At 41.5% G+C, this 21,191-nt stretch overlaps 1 protein-coding gene across 3 annotated transcripts in view; it reads right to left on the reverse strand.

Annotated features, from left to right (window-relative positions):
* Positions 1 to 21,191, reverse strand: part of ZNF827 (zinc finger protein 827) — a 252,044-nt gene that overhangs the window by 15,390 nt on the left and 215,463 nt on the right. For all 3 annotated transcript variants that reach the window (XM_006872273.1, XM_006872275.1, XM_006872274.1), the window contains 3 exons: positions 13,795 to 13,932; positions 5,373 to 5,544; positions 3,187 to 3,353 (listed from right to left, as the gene is read on the reverse strand). In XM_006872273.1, coding sequence (XP_006872335.1) covers positions 3,187 to 3,353; positions 5,373 to 5,544; positions 13,795 to 13,932 — 477 coding nt within the window. The remainder of the gene's footprint in view (positions 1 to 3,186; positions 3,354 to 5,372; positions 5,545 to 13,794; positions 13,933 to 21,191) is intronic.

Consider the following 21,191-nt stretch of genomic DNA (forward strand, 5'->3'; position numbering starts at 1 on the left):
GGGTCGCTATGAGTCTGTTCCGACTCGATGGCACCTGACAACAACTACTAAAAATATTAGATCGGACACTTAGGGGGCAGTGAATTTTTGAGGGAGAAATTATTTGAAAAAGGAGTGAGAATGGTTAAGAATTGAATACTTGAAGAATGTGATCAATGTCACTGGATGGTACATGTAGAAACTGTTGAATTAGTGTATGTCCTGCTGTGTGTATTTTCAGCAGCAACTAAAATAAAACAAATTATTTAAAAATAAAGTAATTTGTCAATCCCTGACTTATTGAGTTGCTATGAGGCATAGTATGGTGCTGTGGGTTAATGCACTGGACTGCAAGGTCGGTTTGAACCTTAAGGTTGGTGGTTCAAGCTCACCAACTGCTCTTCGGAAACCCTATACAGGGTCACTATGAGTTGGAACCAACTCAATGGCACTTAACAACAATAATAATGAGTTGAAATAGAGTTGGTGGTGGTGCATTTGGTTTGGTGACTTATAAAGGAGTTCTGGTAGCATAGTGTTTACGAATTGGGCTGCTAACCACAAGGTAGGCAGTTCGAAACTACCAGCTGTTCCATGGGAAAAAGATGAGGTGTTCTGCTCCCATAAAGATTTACAGCCGCGGAAACCCTGTGCAGGATCACTATGAGTCAGAACCAACTCCATGGTACTTAACAACTACAAGGTCGGCAATAGCTTACTCTCCAGTTGTAGTGTTAAAGCCTTTTACTATATTAAAGAAACCCCTTTATATGTTTGGCTCTTGGCTCTCAGTACTAAAGAAACAAGAACATTTTTCCCAGCTCAGCAAGATCTTCACTGTGTTTCCCGTGACAATCAGGAGATGAGAGTGTTTGCAATGGTTAACTGTGAATGTGAAGCGTCCACTGGCAACAATGAAATGACGATTATAAATCCACTGTTGTTTTCAGTCATCCTGGTTAGTATGGTTTCTTTGAGGTGAGGGACAGGAGCCGTAGAGCAGGGAGGAGGGAAGAAAGGTATTCTGATGATTCCAGCACCCTTTGGGGTGGAGAAGATCTAAGAATTGAGGTGTAGTAGAAAAGAATAAAAAGTATCTGAAGAACCAGAGGAAATAGAAGCAAGCCTGGCCTTTTCTTCCATTAACCACTCTGGAAATACTGACTTTAATTTGTCTTCAACGTGGGCTTCCCAGCTCACCTGCTACCCACAGTGCTAATGTGGTTATGGTCAGGCAACTGACTGTAAAAACGACAACTTCTCACTCAGCAAAACAGCTCTCTGCAGACCCCCGATTCATATCTGCTCAATTTACTGACAAAAATAAGCTTTTATTGCTGTTGGCAGTATGGAGCCAGAGCGGTCACAGATAGATCTTTGTTGGCTTGTACATTGTCAGCACAAGTGTCAGGAAAACTCCCTGCCCAGGGGCGTTCAGGGGCCTCCAAGTGCCCACGATATGAGGGGCTGACCCAACACTGAGGGCTGGCTATTAGCAGCATCAGCTCTTACTGTGCAGGGGGAGCTCAGCTTCATTCCCACTTAATGACTCCACGTCAGTGTCATTTGTAACCATCACTTATGAGAGTATAATTGCATTGTGAAGTCAAAATGTTAACATCATTAAATGGAAGAAGTTAACCAGAATGGTTTAGAAGCTTAAAGGAAAGGGAAGACTTGGCAACATCTTGGCCATGGCGTAGAGAGTGATCACATTGTTTAAGGAGGCTTTTGGTTTCCCCTATCCCTGAACAGGGTTGTGAATTCAAGGATGAGGAACAGAGCCTGCAGAACTGGTTGTACACAGTCTGGGAAGAGCAACTCAGAAAGGTTCCAACCTTTGTCAAATGGTCAGCATTGTATGAGGTTTTCCGAACAGCCACAATACAGAGAGAAGGCTTTGAACTGAATACTGACCTGGTCTGTGTGTGACCTTGGACAGATTACCTCACCTGCCGAATCCCTACCTAGTGGGATATGGAGCAATAATCAACATCATGCAAATGAAGAAAAGACAGAAGTTGTCAATGGTTTCAATCTACTTGGGTCAGTTAAGAAATCAGATGACAGGTTTCAAGGCACTTTGTGGACTAAAGGTACGTCTGACACAGCTATGGTCTTTTTTATCACCTCATATGTATGCAAAGACTCAACAATGAAAAACTAGGCAGAAGAATTGATAGCAATGGAAACTGAATATCGCACGGACTGACAGAAGAAGGAAGAAATCAGTCTTCGAATACAACCAGTCTACTCCTTAGAAAGGAGCTCTGGTAGCATAGTGGTTATGAGTCAGGCTGCTAACCTAAAGGTCAGCAGTTCGAAACTACCAGCCATTCCATGGGAGAAAGATGAAATTTTCTGCTCCAGTGAAGATTTACAGCCTTAGAAACTCTCTGCAGGGTCACCAAGAGTCGGAACCGACTCCACAGCACATAACCAACACTCCTTAGGAGGGTGGTGAGACTTTGGCTTGCTGACTTTGGAAATGCCATCAGGAAAGACCAATCCCCAGAAAATGACATCACTGTTGGTAAAGTACAGAGTCAATGAAATGAGAGACGGTTTCAATGAGATGGACTGAAACTACAGTCACAACAATGGACTAAACAAATCAGCGTATCATCCAGCTGACGAAGGGCCGGGCAACAATCGGTTTTGTTGTATGTAAGGTTGTCATGAGTCGGGGCCCACTCAACAGCAACTAGCAACAACACTGATGTTGTTGCTGTGAAGTGCTGTCAAATGGTTCTAACTCAGAGCGAACTTGTATAGGGTTTCTGAGAAACAGCTGGTGGGGTTGAACCTTGTGGTTAGCAGTCCAGTGATTATCTTATAGCTTCCACACCAAGACTCCAAGCAACAACACAGTGGGATAATAATCATGTTTACCTATGAGAGTTGTTGTGAGGCTTTAAGGAGATATGCGCCTGGAACATCGTATGAATTTAATGGGTGTTACCTATGATGAGGAGGAAGAAAATCAGGCAAAGGAACAAGGAAACAGTCTGGCACCTCTCAACTGCATTTGAGCCTGTGGGTTGTTCTTCAGATGAACGAGGCCTAAGTCATATGGCACTGAGACTAAAGGGCACCACGGCACTGCTAGCCTTGGCATAACCTTCCTTTCGAGAAAGGAAAGATCAGTATCTCATGGAGGTGGGGATGGAGGAGAGAAGGGTGAGGAAGATGTGCAGGAATGATCACCTGAGTGCTTGGTGCCAATGTGAGCCTTTATCTCTGCTTCCTCCATGGTGACAAAGTCGCAGGCAGTGCAACAGATGGAAAACATCCATTGCTCCTTGTCCACGTGGAGCGACATGTGGCTGACAAACTGGACATTGAGTTCAGTCTCAAATCCACATACATGGCAACTAGAGGAAAGAATTAAAGAAAGGGGGGGGGGGCAGAGAAGAATCACATGTACTTCAAATGTAGGTTACCCACTTACATATAGTACACTCAGAAAACTAGAGTTGTACAAACCTGTATCTCTGTACCAAAAGGCTTTACCGTAGAAAATTCTGCTCGCTGGTATGCCTTAGAAGTGGTCACCATGCCAAAGAGATTAAGTGCCAGCATAATGTAACAATCCCATACATGCTATAATGATGCTAAATAATCATAAAGCTAATTAAAAACTACAGAATCCAGATGCTGCACATCACCTAACTGATTCCTTTGGGCAAAGGGATGCAGTACAGCCTTGCCAAAATATTTAACAGTGCCGGCACACTGACAAACCCGGAGCACTTCACACACCCCAAGAGCCTCTCTCTGGCTCTGGAATCCTTCCCATGTAGGAACGGAAGAACACAAGGTCGTCGTATGGTATTCTGAGCCAGAGCCAGCCGGACCTGTGACAATTCCTGATAGAAGCCACCCTTCCATAGAGACACTGTATGTAAAAACAAGTTTCCACTACAGCTTAGTGATTACGAGTTGGGCTGTTAACCTCAAGGTCAGCAGTTCAAAACTACTAGCCGTTCCATGGGAGAAAGATGAGGCGTTCTGCTCCTGTAAAGATTTACAGCCTCAGAAACCCTATACGGGGTCGCTATGAGTTGGAACCGACTCCACAGCACACCACCACCACCTATCTGTAGGATACAGCTCTACGGGCAAGAGTCAGGAGAGAGACTGAAACTTGGGATTTTTAATAATCATATCAAATACTGATGTATAGTTGACAATGGAGTTCCTAAGGAGCCCTGGTGGTACGGTGGTTCGGCACTCGGCAGCTAACTGAAAGGGCAGTGTTTGAACCCATCAGTCACTTCATGGGAGAGGGTGTGGCAGTCTGCTTCCATAAAGAGTTACAGCCTTGGAAATCCTGTGGGACAGTTCTACTCTGTCCTATAGAGCCACTAAGGGTCAGAGTCATTGATTCAACGGCAATGGGTTTGATATGGTTTGGTTATGGGGTCCCTGGGAGGTACGGATGGATTATGTGTTCACTTGCTAACGGAAAGGCTGGAGGCTAGAGTTCATACCGAGGTATCTCGAAAGAAAGACCTGGTGATGTACTTCTGAACGATCAGCCACTGAAAACCCTATGGAATTCTACTCTGATATACACGATGGTGGTGGTTGGTGGTGATGTGCCGTGGAGTTGGAACCGACTCATAGCAACCCTGTACAGGGTTTCCGAGGCTGTAAATCTTTACAGGAGCAGAAAGCCTCATCTTCCTCCCGCGGAACAGCTGGTAGTTTCAAACTGCTGACCTTAAGGTTCGCAGCCTGATTCATAACTTCTACACTACCAGCAGTTGGTAAGTGGGAGAAAGACATAAGATTCCAGGTTTTTGTTGTTAAGTACTGTTGAGTCGGTTCCGACTCAAAGTAACCCTGTATAGGGTTCCCGAGGAGTGGCTGGTGAGTTTGAACCACCGACTTGAAGTTCAAAAAGACCTTTTGGTCCACTACTTATCCTATAGCACTACACCAGGGCTCCTAAAGGTCAACACAACCAAGGCAAAATACGTAATGTCCTCTGGACTTTTTTCTTAGGTTCTAAGATGTATATTCCCTAGTTCTTCCCCTCCCCTCGCCGCCCAACCCTACAAACTCCAGCCCCTATGATTCTTAGGATACAGACAGGTGCTCAGTTACAATGCCTGGGAGTTTCCCAGCTGCACAGACCTCAAATTTAATTATGTCCAGTGCCCCCTCCAAGACTATTTCATTTTCGATTAATTCTACTAGAGCCACCCAAACCAAGAGATGAGTCAGTGCAACTGCAGGCCTCAATGTAAGGGAAGAAATGATTACTTATGACTGAGGAAAGGGCTCTCGTAACGCTTGTCTCTAGCAGGCAGGCAGGCTGGCAGGCAGAGAACATTCAGGCAAGGTGTTTGAGAGATGTGCACTGGAGAGTGCCATCTGCAACTCACCTGTAATAATAAGGGTGCTTCTTTCCGTCACTGCCTTCAGAGGTGACGGCGCTGACAATGTCCTCGGTGTCTGTACTCACCAGCTTTACGGAATGGACGGTCAGGTGCTGGTTCAGATTTGCACGGCACTTAGCAGCATAGGGGCACAAATGGCATTTGTATTTTCTTTCCTCTGGGTGGGGGAGAAAAAACAACAACCAAAACTACTCTCAAAACCAAATTCCCAACACCTTACAAGAGATCACAGAGCGGCATCAAAGAAAAAAAAAGGTTCAAGTTTCACTTCAAAAGTGAAAACAGGTAGCTAATGCCTTTGGATTTTAAGTATCTAAAAGTCTTTAGGATCAGTCTCAGAATTCTTGTCTTCCACCATGGAGAAGACCCAATTTCAATCCCAGGTAGTACATCTCCTAGGTAGTCATTTACCTGTCTCTCAGTGGAAGTTTGCATGTTGCTAAGATGCTCAACTGGACTTCGAACCACAAGGTTGGCAGTTCAAACCCACCAGCTGCTCCTTGGAAACCCTATACAGGGTCGCTATGAGTCAGAACTGACTCTACGGTACTTAACAACAAGATCCTCAACAGGTTTCAGTAGAGCTTCCAGAGTAAGACACACTAGGAAGAAAGACTTGGAGATCTACTTTTGAAAATCAGCCAATGAAAACCCAATGGATCACAATGGGATCATCAATGGCAGCTAGCTACCAACAACAAAGTCTTTACCCAGGAGCTTTCTTCTGTATCAATACTTCCAAAGGTAAAACAAATCTCCAAGGTAACTCGATCATCAGCTTTTGTCTGATAAGGACAGCGTGCTTGGTAAAGTAGAGGTGTTGGTGAAAAAGAGGAAGACCCTTAAAGAAATGGATTCAAACAGTGGCTGCAACAGTGGGCTTCACTGCAGTAATAACTGTGAGGATGGAGCAGGTGAGGCTGTGTTTTGTTCTGTTGTGCACAGTGTTGCTATTAGTCAGAACTGACTCAATGGCACCTAATAACAACCATACAGAGGCTGAAAGAACATTGTGTGTGTGTGTAAGTGTGGGCACATGTGCCGACAGGTACCAGCTGTGATGGGGCTGAAACAGCTCCTGAGCATATGAGGGGGAACTGAAACAGCATCACTCACAGCACTGGTATATAAGACAGGGCTCTCCATTTTCCCTAAGCTCCAGGCCTGGGTCAGCCAAGAAATTAAAAACTAATGAAATTAAAGAAAAAAATATATGACTCATGTGAAATAATTTAATTGGAAATTTTCATTTTAAATAAATAAACGAAAAAATGCCAATTAATTTCTTAATGGAAACCCTCTCATAAAACTGATGAATGTTTGCAGGATCATTTCCAGAGTAGCATTCTGAATTCATTTGATTAATCAAGCAAATTACAGTAAAAGGAGCAGGCTTTGCTTTCAATGCACAGATATACAGGCTAACAGGGGCAGACAAAGGGAGGAAAAAAAAACCCAACTTCATTTTCTCTCATGTCTTATACTTTGTGTTGTGTGGATTAAAGAAACTACCTGCCTTATCTACTTCACAGGGATATCAAGAAGAACACATAAAAATAAACTCCTCTCCAAGAAAATATACAGCATCATTTTTATTGCATGTGGTCCCCAATGATTGCAATGTTTTGGTCTGCAACTCCATAGGGCTAAGAGAGAAGTCCTTAGAGTGCAAAGAAAACAGCACTTTGTTTCGAACTTTTGCATTTTTATTAATAATTAGGAAATCCCTGAATGGTGCGATTGGTTAACTGCTTGGTTGCTAATCAAAATGTTGGAAGTTCAGATTACACAGAAGTGTCTTGGAAGAAATGCCTGGTGATCTACTTCTGAAAAATCAGCCACTGAAAGCATTCTACAATGACATGACTGGGGTCACCAGGAGTCAAAACTGACTCCTGGGTAAAAACTGGCATTTGGAAAATCAATTAATTTGAGATTGTTAAATTTTGGTACTAAGCTTACGCTTCCTTCATAAAGTGAATTGTTGAGTTTGCCATCTTTTCTATCATTTAGAAAGCTTTGTTGTGGTAGCTGTTAAGTGCCTAACTCATAGCAACCCTGTCTAGGGTTTCTGATGAGCAGCTGGTTGACTTATCCTACAGCGCCACACCAGGACACCTTAGAATGGTTTAAAGAATATTAACTGTCCTCAAAAGATCAGAAAGAATTCACCTGGGATAGGTACTGGAATTAATGCCTTTATTAACAGTATTTCCTTCGTCATATTTCCAACTTTCCCTTATAAGTAATTTATTTAAAAATATTTCCTTCAAGTCAATTTTTGTAACTTTTAAAATTTTCTGATTTTTTTTTTCTTGCCACAGAGTTAGCCTTTGGTTGACTGTGTGATGTTGAGTCAGTTTCGACTCATAACGACGCTTCATAGGGTTTCTGAGGCTCTAAATTTCTACAGGTGCAGACATAGCCTCATCTTTCTCCTGTGGAGCAACTCGTATATTCGAACTGCTGACCTTGCAGTTAGCGGCCCAGTTCATAATCTACTATGCTACCAGGGCTCCTAAGAATTACCATGTGTTGTTGTTGTTGTTGTGAAGTGCCATTGAGTTGGTTCCAACCCATAGTGACCCTATAAAGGGTTTCTGAGGAGCAGCTGGTGAGCTTGAACCGCCGAATTTGCAGTTAAACAGCTTTGCAGTCTGGTGCATTAGCCCACAGCGTCACACCAGGACCCTGTTATAGTCTTATAATTCTTCAGAGGAGCCCTGGCGGTACGGTGGTTACATGCATGGATGCTAACCAAAATGTCAGTGGTTTGAACCCTCCAGCCACTCCATAAGAGAATGATGTGGCTGTGTTCTTCAGTAAAGATCACAGCCTTGAGGACCCTATGCACCAGTTCTACTTTGTCCTAGAAGGTTGCTATGAGTTGGAATTGACTTGATGACATAGGTTTGGTTTGATATTTTTGGGTTTATAAATGATGATGATTAGGTTTTCTTGCTCATTCATAATCTGAATATTTTGCTGACTTTTCCTGCCTTAGTACGCTTAAAGGGAGCTATGTTATGGCCTTGTGTCTTCTTAGATTCTTTTGTTATTCTTTTACTGATTCTTTAAGAAGAGCGCTAAGTTCCTTTATTTTAGTCTTTCTTATCTTCACTTAAAATATTTGCGTGTACACAGATCCCTCTGACTAGAATGGCAGGTGCTTCCTCCAGATTTAGTGGTTTCCTTTTCTTTCCTTCCTTATGTTTTTGAGTTTTGATTTTTTTTTTCCAGTTTGATCTAACTTGGTACATACATCTTCAGTGTAAAACTTAGCATATTTGATTTAAATTATTCCCATCGTGCTTTATGTTTAACATCGACTTTACCTCTTTCTTTTTTTTCGTCTTCACATACCTTGATTAAGCTACTATAGGCATATCTGGGGGATATTGTGGTTTGGGTTCTAATACACCTGAACAAACTGAGTGTTGCAATAAAGGGAGTCACACAAGTTTTTTGGTTTCCAAGTGGATATAGAAGTTATGCTTATACATTATACTGTAATCTAGTAAGTGTGCCATGTTGGTGTTGATGGGTGTCTTCGACTCATAGCAACACTATGCATGACAGAATGAAACAATGCCTAGTTCTGGGCCAGTCTCACAATGAATACTTTTTGAGCTCAGTGTTGCTGCCACTGTGTCAATCCACCACATTGGGAGGTCTTCCTTTTCTTTGACCCGCTTTACCAAGCATGATGTCCTTTTCCAGAGACTGATCCCTCCTGATAAACTGCCCAAAGCATAAGAGACTAAGTCTCACCATCCTGGATTCTAAGAATTCTTCTCCCCAAGACAAATTTGTTTGTTCTTCTGGCCCTCCATGGTACTTTAAATATTCTTTTTTCAACACCATAATTAAAATACATCAATTCATCTCTGATTTTCATTATTTATTGTCCAATTTTCACATGCATATGAGGTGATTGAAAATGCCATGGTTTGGGTGAAGCACACCCTGGTTTTCAAACTGACATCTTTGCTCTTTAAAATTTTACGAAGTCTTTTGCAGTATATTTGCCCGTTATAGTACATTGTTAGATTTCTTGGCTACTGCTTCCATGAGCATTGATTGTGGATCCAAATAAAAGGAAATTCTTGACTTCAATATTTTCTCTGTATATCATGTTATTTTAAGGCGCTCTGGTAGCGCAGTGGTTACGAATTGGGCTGTGAACCGCAAGGTCAGAAGTTCGAAACTACCAGCTGCTCCGCGGGAGAAAGATGAGGCCTTCTGCTCCCGTAAAGATTTACAGCCTCGGAAACCCTGTTCAGGGTTGCTATGGGTCGGAACCGACTCGACGGCACTTAACAACAAATCATGTTATTTACTGGTCTAGTTATGAGGAGTTTTGTGTTCTTTACATTGAGTTGTAATCCATGCTGAAGGCTGCACTGTTTGATATTCATCAGCTAGTGTGTCTAATTCTCTTGATCTACATGCACAAGTTCTGTATGAGCACAAGTAAGTGTTTTGGAATTCATACTCTTACAATGTTATCCAGAATTTGTTATGTCAAATCAGTAAAGCACAAATAAACATCTTCCTGGTATCCTCTGCTTCAGTCAAGATACATCTGACATCAACAGTCTTCTGAATCCAGCTTGAGTTTCTGGCAGCGACGTGTTGATGTACTGCTGCAACCGTTTCGATGTTTCTGGTATTGTCTACTATTGTGTCCTTAGAACTCGTCAATACTGCAAGCTGAGGCTTGAATTTTTTCTTCAGTTCTTTCAACTTGAGAAATGCTCAGCATGTTCTTACCTTGAGGTTTTTTAACTCTAAGCTTTTGCAAATTCCATTATAATACTTTACTTCATATTCTTGAGCTATCTTTTGAAATTTTCTGCTCAGCTCTTATACATCATTATTTCTCCCATTAGATTTTTCTACTCTACATGGAAGAGCAAATTTCAAAGTCGCTTCTGACATCCCATTTGGTCTTTTCTTTCTTTCCCATCTTTTAAATGACCTTTTGCTTTCATGTATCTATGTTCTTGATATCATCCCACAACTCATCTTCAGTTATTCACATTCAATGAATCAAATATGTTTTTGAGATGGTCTCTAAATTCAGGTGGGGCATACTTAAGGTTGGAGTCCTGGTGTGGTGCTGCTGGACTGAAAAGTTGGCTTGAATCTCCAGATGCTCCTTGGAAACCCTATACAGGGTTGCTATGAGTCGGAATTGACTTGACAGCACTTAGCAACAATAATGGCATACTTAAGGTTAAGGAGCCCTGGTAACATAGTGGGTGACGCGTTAGGCTGCTGACCACAAGATCAGCAGTCTAAACACGTCCTCCAGAGAAAGATGAGGCTCTGTGCTCCCGTAAAGATTTACAGCCTCAGAAACCCTATACAGGATTACTACGAGCCAGCACTGGAACGATGACACACAGCAGTAGCATATTTAAAGTTAATGAGCCCTGGTGGCATTGTAGGATAAGCACTGAACTGCTAACCTCAAGGTCAGCTTTTTAAGCCCACCAGTCACTCCACAGGAGAAAGATGAGGCTTTCTGCTCCAGTAAAGATTTATTGTTGTTAAGTACCGTCGAGTTGGTTCTGACCCATAGTGACCCTGAACAGGGTTTCCAAGGCTATAAATCTTTACTGGAGCAGAAATCCTCATCTTTCTCCCACGGAGCAGCTGGTAGTTTTGAACTGCTGACCTTCCAGTTTGCAGCCCAATTCGTAACCACTAGGCTACCAGAGCTCCTCTGTAAAGACTTATAGCCTCAGAAACCTTATTTGGGTTTATTACGCATTGGAATCAACTCAATGGCAGTGGGGTTGGCTCTCATGGTCTTATTTTAATTTTCTGCAACTTCAGCCTGAACTGGGAATTTAACAGTCTGTTCCACAGTTCCACAGGGAATTTAACAGTCTGGTTGTTGATTTTGAGCTTCTCCATCATCTCTTCCCACAGATGTAGTCAATTTGATTCCCTGTGCATCCCATCTGGTGAAGTCCACATTTATATTGTTGGAAACAGTATTTGCAATGAGGAAGACACTGTCTCGTGGAATTACATCATGTGATCTCCAGTGTCATATTTCTGTCACCAGGGCCACCTTTTCCAATAACTGATCCTTCGTTTCTGTTTCCAACTTTCACATTCCAATCACTAGTAATTATCAAAGTATCTTGGTTAATTTCAGATTGAAGAAGTTGGTAGAATTCTTCACTTTTTTCAACATTGACTTTGGTGGTTGGTGTGTAAATTTATAATAATCTTATGAACTAGTGTTCCTACCAGGCGTATAGATATTATCCTATCACAGATTGCATTGCATTTTAAGACAGATCTTGAAATACTCTTTTTGATGAAGAACGTGACAACATTCCTTTTCAATCTGTCATTCCTGTATAGTGGACCATATGATTGACAGATTCAAAATGGCCCATACCAGTCCATTTTAGCTCACCAAAGTTTAGGATATTGATCATTACGCATTCCATTTCATTTTTGCCAACTTCCAAATTTTCTAGATTCATACTGCCTATTTACCACTTTCCAATTATTAATGGTGTTAAGAGCGGTTTCTTCTCATTTTGAGTTGTGCCCTGCTACCAAATGAAGGCCCTGAAAACATTTTTGAGGGGCTTATCTTCTGACACTATATCTGACAATGTTCTGCTGCTGTTCTTAAGGTGTTCAGGTGCTAATTCTTCAGAAGTGGACCACCTATCCCCTCTTCCTAGTCTTTTCTCCTTCTGTAAGCTCCCTGAAACCTGTCCACCAAGGGTGATCCTGCTGATAATTTAAACACCAGTGGCATAGCTTCCAGCATTACAGTAACAGGCAAGCCACCACAGCACAGCAAACTGACAGGTATGTGGGGAGTGTGCCACAGCATTATGAAGCAGTCTGAAATAATGTGAGAAGTAACAAAAAGTGATGAAGAAACATGAAATGAGCACATGCTGTCAGAAAAATGGTGCTGATAGACACAGGGTTGACAAACTTTCAATGTAAACAGCGGAGTGTCTAAGAAGTGTAAAGAAGTGAGTAATAAAGTGAAGAGCAGTAAAACACATTTTCTTCTTCTTTGTTGTTGTTGCTAGTTGCCAATGAGCTAACTGCATGCAACTCATGGAGACACTGTGTGCACAAAGTAGAACACAGGGTTTGCAAGGCTGTGACCTTTCAGAAGCAGACTGCCAGACTTGTCTCTGGGTGAGTTCAGCAAACCCATGGGTCTAATAGCTGAGCACTTAACTGTTTGCACCATCATGGACTCTATTTCTCCTTTTCACCCTTTCAGAACTTGGTTGCTTTCCCTTCCCAGTACTCAGAATCAAACACAGTCCTCTAGTTTGACAACTACATAAACATAGCAACTGATTCTCCACTAAGGCGTTCTTGCCCTTCAATGCTACCACACACAACAATGACATAAAGCCAGCAGGGTAGGCTGTAGCCCTCTCTTCCGCACCTACCATGATGAACTGCTTACAGTTCTGGTTATATCTTTTTTTTTTTATTTTAATTTTTAAAACATTTCATTGGGCAGTTTATTTCCTCAAGAACAAAGACTAAAAAGGAAAAAAATATATCAACAGATGTACAATGTTAAACCCAATCTGGTATGGCACTGTACAATAAACACTGGACTGCCAACCACAGAGTTGGTAGTTCAAATCCTATACAGAGTCGCTATGAGTCAGAACCGACTTGATAGCACTTAAAAACACCAACCTTGTGCTTTAGAGAAAAAAAAAAAAAAGAAAGAAAAAGGCTAAACTCATTGCCAACTCATAGTAGCCATATAAAGAAAGAGTAGAACTGCCCCATAGGGTTTCCAAGACTGTAAATCTTTATCTGTCTTCCATGGAGATGCTGGTGGGTTGGAATCAGCAACATTTTGGTTAGCAGTCCCATGTTAACCCACTGTGTCACCAAGTTTCCTCTATCTCCTGATCTTAAAAACAACAATAAAACTCCCCCGACTGCTATGGAGTCATTTTTGACTCATAGCAACCCTATATAAAGTTTCTGAGACTGTAAATCACTGCATCTTCCTTCCATGGAGTGGCTGGTGAGTTCAAACCACGGACCCTGCAGTTAGCAGCATAACGCCTGGCCCATGGCGCCACCACAGCTCCTTCTATCTCCTGATTTGTTGTTGTTAAGTCCTGCCGAATTGGCCCTGTTTAGGGTTTACAGTTCCGGATATATCTTAATGTGTATCTTTTTTCATCAATCCTACTTGGAACTCAAGGAATCCTTTCAATACAAATTTTTAAAAGTCCTCCCAGGGATGTAATTGTACCTAAAGGTCAGAGTGAAAATGTTTCCAACATTTCCTGTTGTAATTCTCTTAGATAAATCCAGCCTCTGGATAACAGTAAGTAGGTGATCCAGAGACGCGAAGGTAAAGCTGCTGACTCACCTGTGTGCAGTGAGAGATGTCGGGACAATGTCTGCTGTCGGCCAAAGACTTTCCCACACACATCACAGGGAAAAAGCTGGTCATTGAATTTCCAGGATGGCAATCCATTTCCTGCTTCTAGTACTATTTTTTCTGTGTCTGGGCCAAAAGAACAAAACAGCATGAAGCATAAACAAGGCAGTATGGACACATTTCATTAAAGTAAAATTTCAGGATTTCTGAAACAATGTGTCTGGTAACTAGAACTGCAAATCAGTCCCATTCACCTCTGGTCTTTTGCTCATTTCCTGTCTCTAAGAAGGCCATTCTTGGAACTTTGTGGTGGCAAATTGATTCTAATTCTAGACAAGTCTCCACTTTTTTTCTCTCCCTTTCATGACTATACATCAGTTGACCCAGCCCTCTACTAGGCTGACAGCTCGATTTAGCACCATGCTAACTGGGATAAATGGTTGAATTGCATCTTAAAGTTGAAGAAATAGAGACTTTTGCTACAAGACAGTTGATAATTTTATTGAATCTCAGATTCCTGATGCGAAAATAAATGGTTCTAATCATTTAAGGAAATACACTTTCACTAGTCTCGGTGAAGAAGAAAAGCTTTGGCCTGTTTCGGGTCTTACAAAAAGCTGAATGAGTTACTTTTGTTAAGTGAACTTAGTGATGACCACTGCAGACTGGTCCACATAAAAGTCCCTAATGCAATAGTGCACAACTAGAGTTTCCCCAAAAGCCTCACCATATTTGGGAAAAAGAGTGAGTGCCTTAAATTAACTGGGCACAATTCATATTCATTAAGGAAATAAATGGCAGTTAATGCATGGTTTTGCTAATTTAAAAGATTGCTATTTTCTCATTATCATCAATAGGATTATCTTTAATTTTCTCACCTGAGTTTTGTTGTTTTTTTTCTCAATGAAGTGTAATGGATTAGATAAACATTCCATCTACCATAGTGTAAGCAGACAGGTGACAGAGTGTACAACGAAGAGGGAAAGGGACTGTTACGGATTGAGTTGTGATTGTGTCCCCCACAGCTACGCTAAAATCTTAAAACCTGATATTGCAAAGTGACCTTGTTTGAAAACAGGGTCTTTGAAGATGTTGTTTGCTAAGTCAACATGAGGTCAAACCAAAGAAGGGTGGATCCTACCTAATCCAGAGTGGTGTCCTTATAAAAGGGAAGAATGTACGTACAAACAGAGACAGAGCTAATACAGTAGTGTGAAGATGGAGGCAGAGATTGGAGAGGGATGATGCATCTACAAGCCAAGAACACCAGAAATTGCCAGAAACTACCAGAAGCTAGGAAGATACAAGGAAGGATCTTCCCCAGAGCCTTAAGTGGAACATGGCCCTGCAAACACCTTGGATTCAGACTTTTACCTTCTAGCAATGTAAGACACTAAATATCTATTGTTTAAGCCACTTATTCTATAGTAAGGAGCTCTGGTAGCATGGTGGTTACAAGTTGGGCTGTTATTCTCACAGTCAGCAGTTTGAAACTACCAGCAGTTCCAGAGGAGAAAGATGAGGCTCTCTGATTCCGTAAAGATTTACAGCCTCAGAAACCTTATAAAGGGTCGCTATGAGTCGGAACCAACTCCACAGCACACCACCACCACCACTCTGTAGTACTTTGTTGTAGCAGCCAAGGAATTAAACACAGGGACATATCCACAAGGATACTTGCATGGGTCATTCGGGCCACACTGAAGAAAAAGACAAATCACTGATTAAGTTAATGTCTTGTTCTTTACCCCATTAAATTATTATGAATTTTCTTAACATAGTTGAACTCGATACAATGTGGAATCATCAAATGATAAAAAGAATTATCTTTCACAGGATGTGGTTAAAACTACATGGTTAGCAAGAAGTGACTAGCTTACAAGCTTTCAAGAGGGAGCCTAGATCCAGAGGGAACGGAGGAAGGTAGAATCTCTACTGAGTAGTATCCAATCTGTCTGGGCAGGGCTGATGATAGGAGATGCGGATAGGTCTCTTGTGATGCAATAGTGAATAATTGTTATCAGCACTGATTGTGAAGGCTGGAAATGCAAAGATAGATGTTTTGTAGCAAAAGGAGGGGAGTGACTGAATTTGTGGTTTAGGAGCGGAGGTCCCTGGGACTATCAAGGGAGAAGAGCAGAGAGCGGGACCCTACCCAGAGAAGCAATGACGACAGAGATGGAGGCAGAGATGATGACATGGAGAGATGGAGCGGCTGGGGACTTCAGACCCAGAGAAGGAAAGGGGCTGTGTGCTGATGACCGGGATGCAGGCTTACAGGGTATATATATACCCTTTGGAGGGGATTGTAACAATGGCAATGAAATGATATACAATAGGATGAATGTGAAGCTAATATTCTCCCATGTAAACTATCACAGAATTCACAATAAAACATTGAAAACAAAAAACTACATGATTACGCTTTCACTTCTACCAGGGAGTTTCAAGTTTGTGGAAAAACTCCATTATTTTTCCAAGAACTTTTGAAGCGTCCCCTCCGCACTCCCCCCCCCCCCCATATGAGAGAACCAACTGAATCAACTTATTTGAATACAGACTTGCCAGGTTATATCCTCTAAGCACAGAAGAAACAAATAGCATGTACATTTGGGGGGGTTGGATGGGGAGGGGTTGAGAAAATGGTAGTGAAATTCCATTTTTTGCTAGGAAATGCCTGCTAGCAATTCCAGCATACTTACTGGTTTATCTGTGTTTGCTAAAACACAGCTCTTTGGACCTTGGGGTAAAGGGATTGTATTTTTAAAGTATACTGCAAAAGGGAGAAAAGTGTGGAGATGTCAGGGAAGGGTCAATGGAAAAGGCATTACAAGCCAGTTGAACTTTTGAGGTCAAGAACTACCCTTGGACGACTGTCCTGAAATCCAAGCAATGAACATTTCAGCCACACGAAAACAATAGAGTATCTTAGTGGTTCCTTTTAAGATGATAGTAATAACGAAACGCCGTCACGAGGTATGGGTTCTTCCAACAGTTTCACAAGAATGAATTAACTGGGTCACATATCAAACAAGTAGATGCAATTAAAAGTAAAGAAGTCTCTTAATCATTCTTTCAAGTGTTAGCCAGGCACTTGAGAAGTTGAAGCATCACAAGAAAACCAATTGCTTTCACTGACCTTAGAAAATTTCTTCCAACTATTAAGACTGCACAGCAGCTAAGTAAACAGAGCCGTCAACAGCCATGTTGAGGCCAGCCAGAGCCAAACCCAGGTGCCTGCTCCTCGGAAACCCTAAACAGCGTCACTATGAGTCAGAACTGACTCAGTGACACTTAACAACAACAAGGTCCATTTCAGGCGTTTCCTGCATGGCACATGTGGTTAAGCACTAACTGACTACTAACCAAAAATCTGGTGGCTCAAACCCACCCTAAAGTGGCTTGGAAGAAGAGGTCTGGCAATCTGATTCTGAAAAGTCACAGTCTTGAAAACCCTGCAGAGTGTGGTTCACGTCTGTAACACCATTGACTTACGGCTGCCTATTTGGAGTGAGAAATAAGACTACCAGCCTTCTACTTAGGTGTTTTAAGTCAAAGCAAGAACTTTGCTTTAATGATTTCATTGGTGGAAGTGTTCGCGGTCAGCCATACCCCTAAAGATCCTATAGTCTTTTATTTCCCCAACAGCACTACGCCAGACGAGTCTCTTCAAGATGACTCTCAGGTGTTTCTGCTCATTAGTTTAATCCAATAATTGATTTCAACTTTCCTTCTCCCCTGAGGAAACAGCGGGGATGGCCGTATGATAAATTTCTGGCCAATGAGAAGCTTTTGCTTTCCTGGTCAAAGAAATGGTTGATGCTGGACCTCTGCCATATTTTTCTTGCCTTGGAGACTGGGACTGCCCTGGAGGATGGCAGCCATTTTATGAATATGAGGCACTAGTATGAAAGCCAGCTTGCTTTTTCAGATGGGTGAGGCAATCAAGGAAAATGTCTGGAGTCCTTGAGGGCATCTTTTATTAGCTTAATAAATCCCAACAATCACCTACCTCTGGACTGCTTGTTTTGTGAAGAAAATAAGCCCCTGTTTGTTTCAGCCACTGTTAAATGGGTTTTCTGTTACTTATGGCTGGAAAAGGAGTCCTGTGTGGCGCTGTGGGATAAGCACTCGACTGCAAGGTTGCTTTGAACTGCAAGGTTGGCGGTTCAAACCCACCAGTCACTCCTTGAAAACCCTATACAGGATTACTGAGTTGGACTGACTTGACAGAACTTAACAACAATACAACAACAATGGCTGGAAACATTCTTAACTGATACCGCCTCCTATTTCTTTTATTCTTGCTCTAGCGGAATACATTTTCATCCTAACTAGAGTAGCTTAAGTGGTTACAAATCGGGCTGCAAACCTCAGAGTCAGCAGTTCGAAACTACCAGCTGTTCCGCAGGAGAAAGATGAGGCTTTCTGCTCCCGTAAAGATTCACAGCCTCAGAAATCCTGTGCAGGGTCGCTATGAGTCAGAACCTACTCCAAGGCAAATAGCAGCAGCAGCAGTTACACTCCGGTGTCTGTTTAAAACATAACTAACTTAAAACCTTTTTAAAGATTATTAAAGAATTTGCTTTTTAAGCAATAATAAATCAAAGTGTAAAAAACAAACAACCCCCCCACAACAACCAAAAACACACACAAAAAATCCTGTTGCTGTCAAGTTGATTTTGACTCACATAGTCAAAATCACACATAGTGATCCTATACGGCAGAATAGAACCACTTCATGGGGTTTCCAAGGCTGTAAATCTTTATTTATACAGATTGCCATATCTATCTCCCATGGTGGAGTCAACAAACTGACCTTTCAGTCAGCAGCCGAGCACTTAACCACAATGCCATCAAGGCTACTTTGTTTAAATAATAGCAGACGACAATTGTTTAAGTAACAGAAACACAGAAAAGCACACAGCTTAGTAACTGTTTATATATCAGTCCCAAAGCCACAAAACAACCTGGAATATAGGTATTATTTAAATTTTTTTTTTGTTTATAATTTTTATTCCCATATTCTTTAATATTTATTTCTTTATTTAAGTAGATGTAAACTTATACTTAATAGTTTTTCTTCAATTCTTTTAGTGAAAATAAAAACTTTAGTGATGACCACTTATATGAGACTCTTGCTCTCATTTTTTTAAATAAAGAGCTTCAGAGAATTTAGTCTCCTGCAAAGTCTTTAATTTCTCTTCATAGTCTTACACTCCCATCTTAATAACGTCCATAAGTGCCTGGTTACTCAGAACTATGTGATAAAATCTGTCTCTCTCTACTTTCTTGGTCTTGAATGTCATGTGGGGCTTTCCCTCTTCCTTAAACAGATGCTTTAATTTCATTATTATTATTAACATTTTAAATGAAGCCAGTAGGTAAGACAGCACAAGTGTTTTTATCTCTGTAGTACAACTGGGTAAACACAGTGTTATAAGAATTACCCCAGTTTGGTAGTTCCAATCCAAGGCTCTTCTCATTAATGGTAAACTGAGGTTCCTCATTAGTAATGAGGATACCTAAATGCCTAAGACTCCACATGCCAAACTAAACCACTTATGATCTTAGGGATCCAAGGAGTCGAGTTTCATTTCATACACAGGTCCTTGGAAAATGAAATCTTTCAGTGTTTTTCCAAATTTTTTCATGAAATAAACACATCTGTTACAATTTAGGAGACAACTCAATTGGAGTCTACTTGACAGAACATTGAATCAAGCCGAAGCTTCCTTCAATGAGGGGGTCTTTAAAAAGTTTACAGATAAATTTTATTATTTTATAATTCCAGTCTCCCACAAATTTGTTGAAGCCCCATTTGCATCTCAAATCCAACTCCTACATTTACATGAGGATGAAACAGAGGCAAAAATTCCAAGACCTCTACACCCTAGTACATTTCATAGTAAGGAACTCTGGTAGTGTAGTGGTTACAAATTGGGCTGCTAACCTCAAGATCGGCAGTTCGAATCTACCAGCTGTTCCGCAGGAGAAAGATAAGGCTTTCTGCTCGGTAAAGATTTACAGCCTTGGAAACCCTGTGCAGGGTCACTGTGAGTCGGAACCGACTCCACGGTACTTAACAACAACAGTAGGCTAAGTAACAGAATCAAGGTTTTCACAGTAAGTCTCTATCCTGCCCCAAAATTTAGTTCAGGAAGGATCTCAAAGATCATCTTGTTTAATGAGGTCCAAAGAGCTGATAAGGCTTTCTACTCCCGTAAAGATTTACACCCTCGAAACCTTGTACAAGGTCGCTATGGGTCGGAACCGACTCGATGGCACTTAACAACAACAAAGAGCTGAAGTAATGGTCCCAGGCAACCTGTCTGCTGATACTTACAGACCAAACCCTGGTCTCATTTAAGCTCCTTTTGGCCATATAAAATCAATGCCAAAATCTACAACAAACAAGGGAGAGGATTTTTCTTCTCTTCCTGTTCTTTGGCTCTGGATTTAATGTGTTTGGTTACAAGTGGACATGCTCAGATTTAGCAAGAGTCCACAAACACTGGAATTTCAATTCCACCCCTCTTCTTGAAGGTGTCAGTCAGAACATTTCTAGCAACAGAGTCGTTAGAAACTACAGTACGTCAAAAATTGGAGTGAAAGAGCAAGACGGGAGACCAAATGGGGAAGTCTCCAAAGCCAATTTCTTCTGAAGTGGACTGGTTATGACTGAAAAAAGCTGGGCCTTTCACTGCCATTTGGGAGACATTTTGGATAAAGAGCTCAAAGAACAAGGAGGCAAAAAAAGAGGACATTAGTTTGCTTCAATTCAGTTTTAACACCATTTAGTTTCTGGCTGTTGTCTGATTCAAGTTGGATTTGGTACATTTTGCAGTGTGAGAAGATGCCTGTATCTCCTGCCAAAACAATCCTCTCAAGAACCATCTCTCAACCTGACTTTGGCAAGAGAAATGCTAAGATCCAAGGCTTTATTTGGTTACAGCTGTAAGCAAAAGATTGGCCAAAGTGTGACCTCAATGTATCAAGAACTGTCCAAATCAACTAAATTTGTATCACCCGGTCAGCGAAGACAAGGCTCTTGGGCTGCTTGGGTTTAAAGTTATGACATATGGTATTTTGATAATTTCTTTCTTTTATCAGTAAGCCTGGAAAGTTTTGAGGTATAACTCATCTGAGATGCTGAACTCCTCTGCTTTTAAAGTTTGTTCTCTGGGATAGACCTAGAAGGTCACTTCCAACCTTTTCCAGGCAGGGCATCTGATTCTCTGGTTAGACTCTACCCCTACTGGGTTCTAGTCTTCAGTTTCATGAGTATGATTAATGAAGGCTAATGCCTTCCGAGGGCTGCTTGTAGAGGTAAGCAGTTAGCTGTGGAGTATGACTATTTAGGGATTAAATATCTTTGCTCTAGG

This window comes from Chrysochloris asiatica, unplaced genomic scaffold, assembly GCF_000296735.1.
Source record: "Chrysochloris asiatica unplaced genomic scaffold, ChrAsi1.0 scaffold00190, whole genome shotgun sequence".
Classification (NCBI taxonomy): domain Eukaryota; kingdom Metazoa; phylum Chordata; class Mammalia; order Afrosoricida; family Chrysochloridae; genus Chrysochloris; species Chrysochloris asiatica.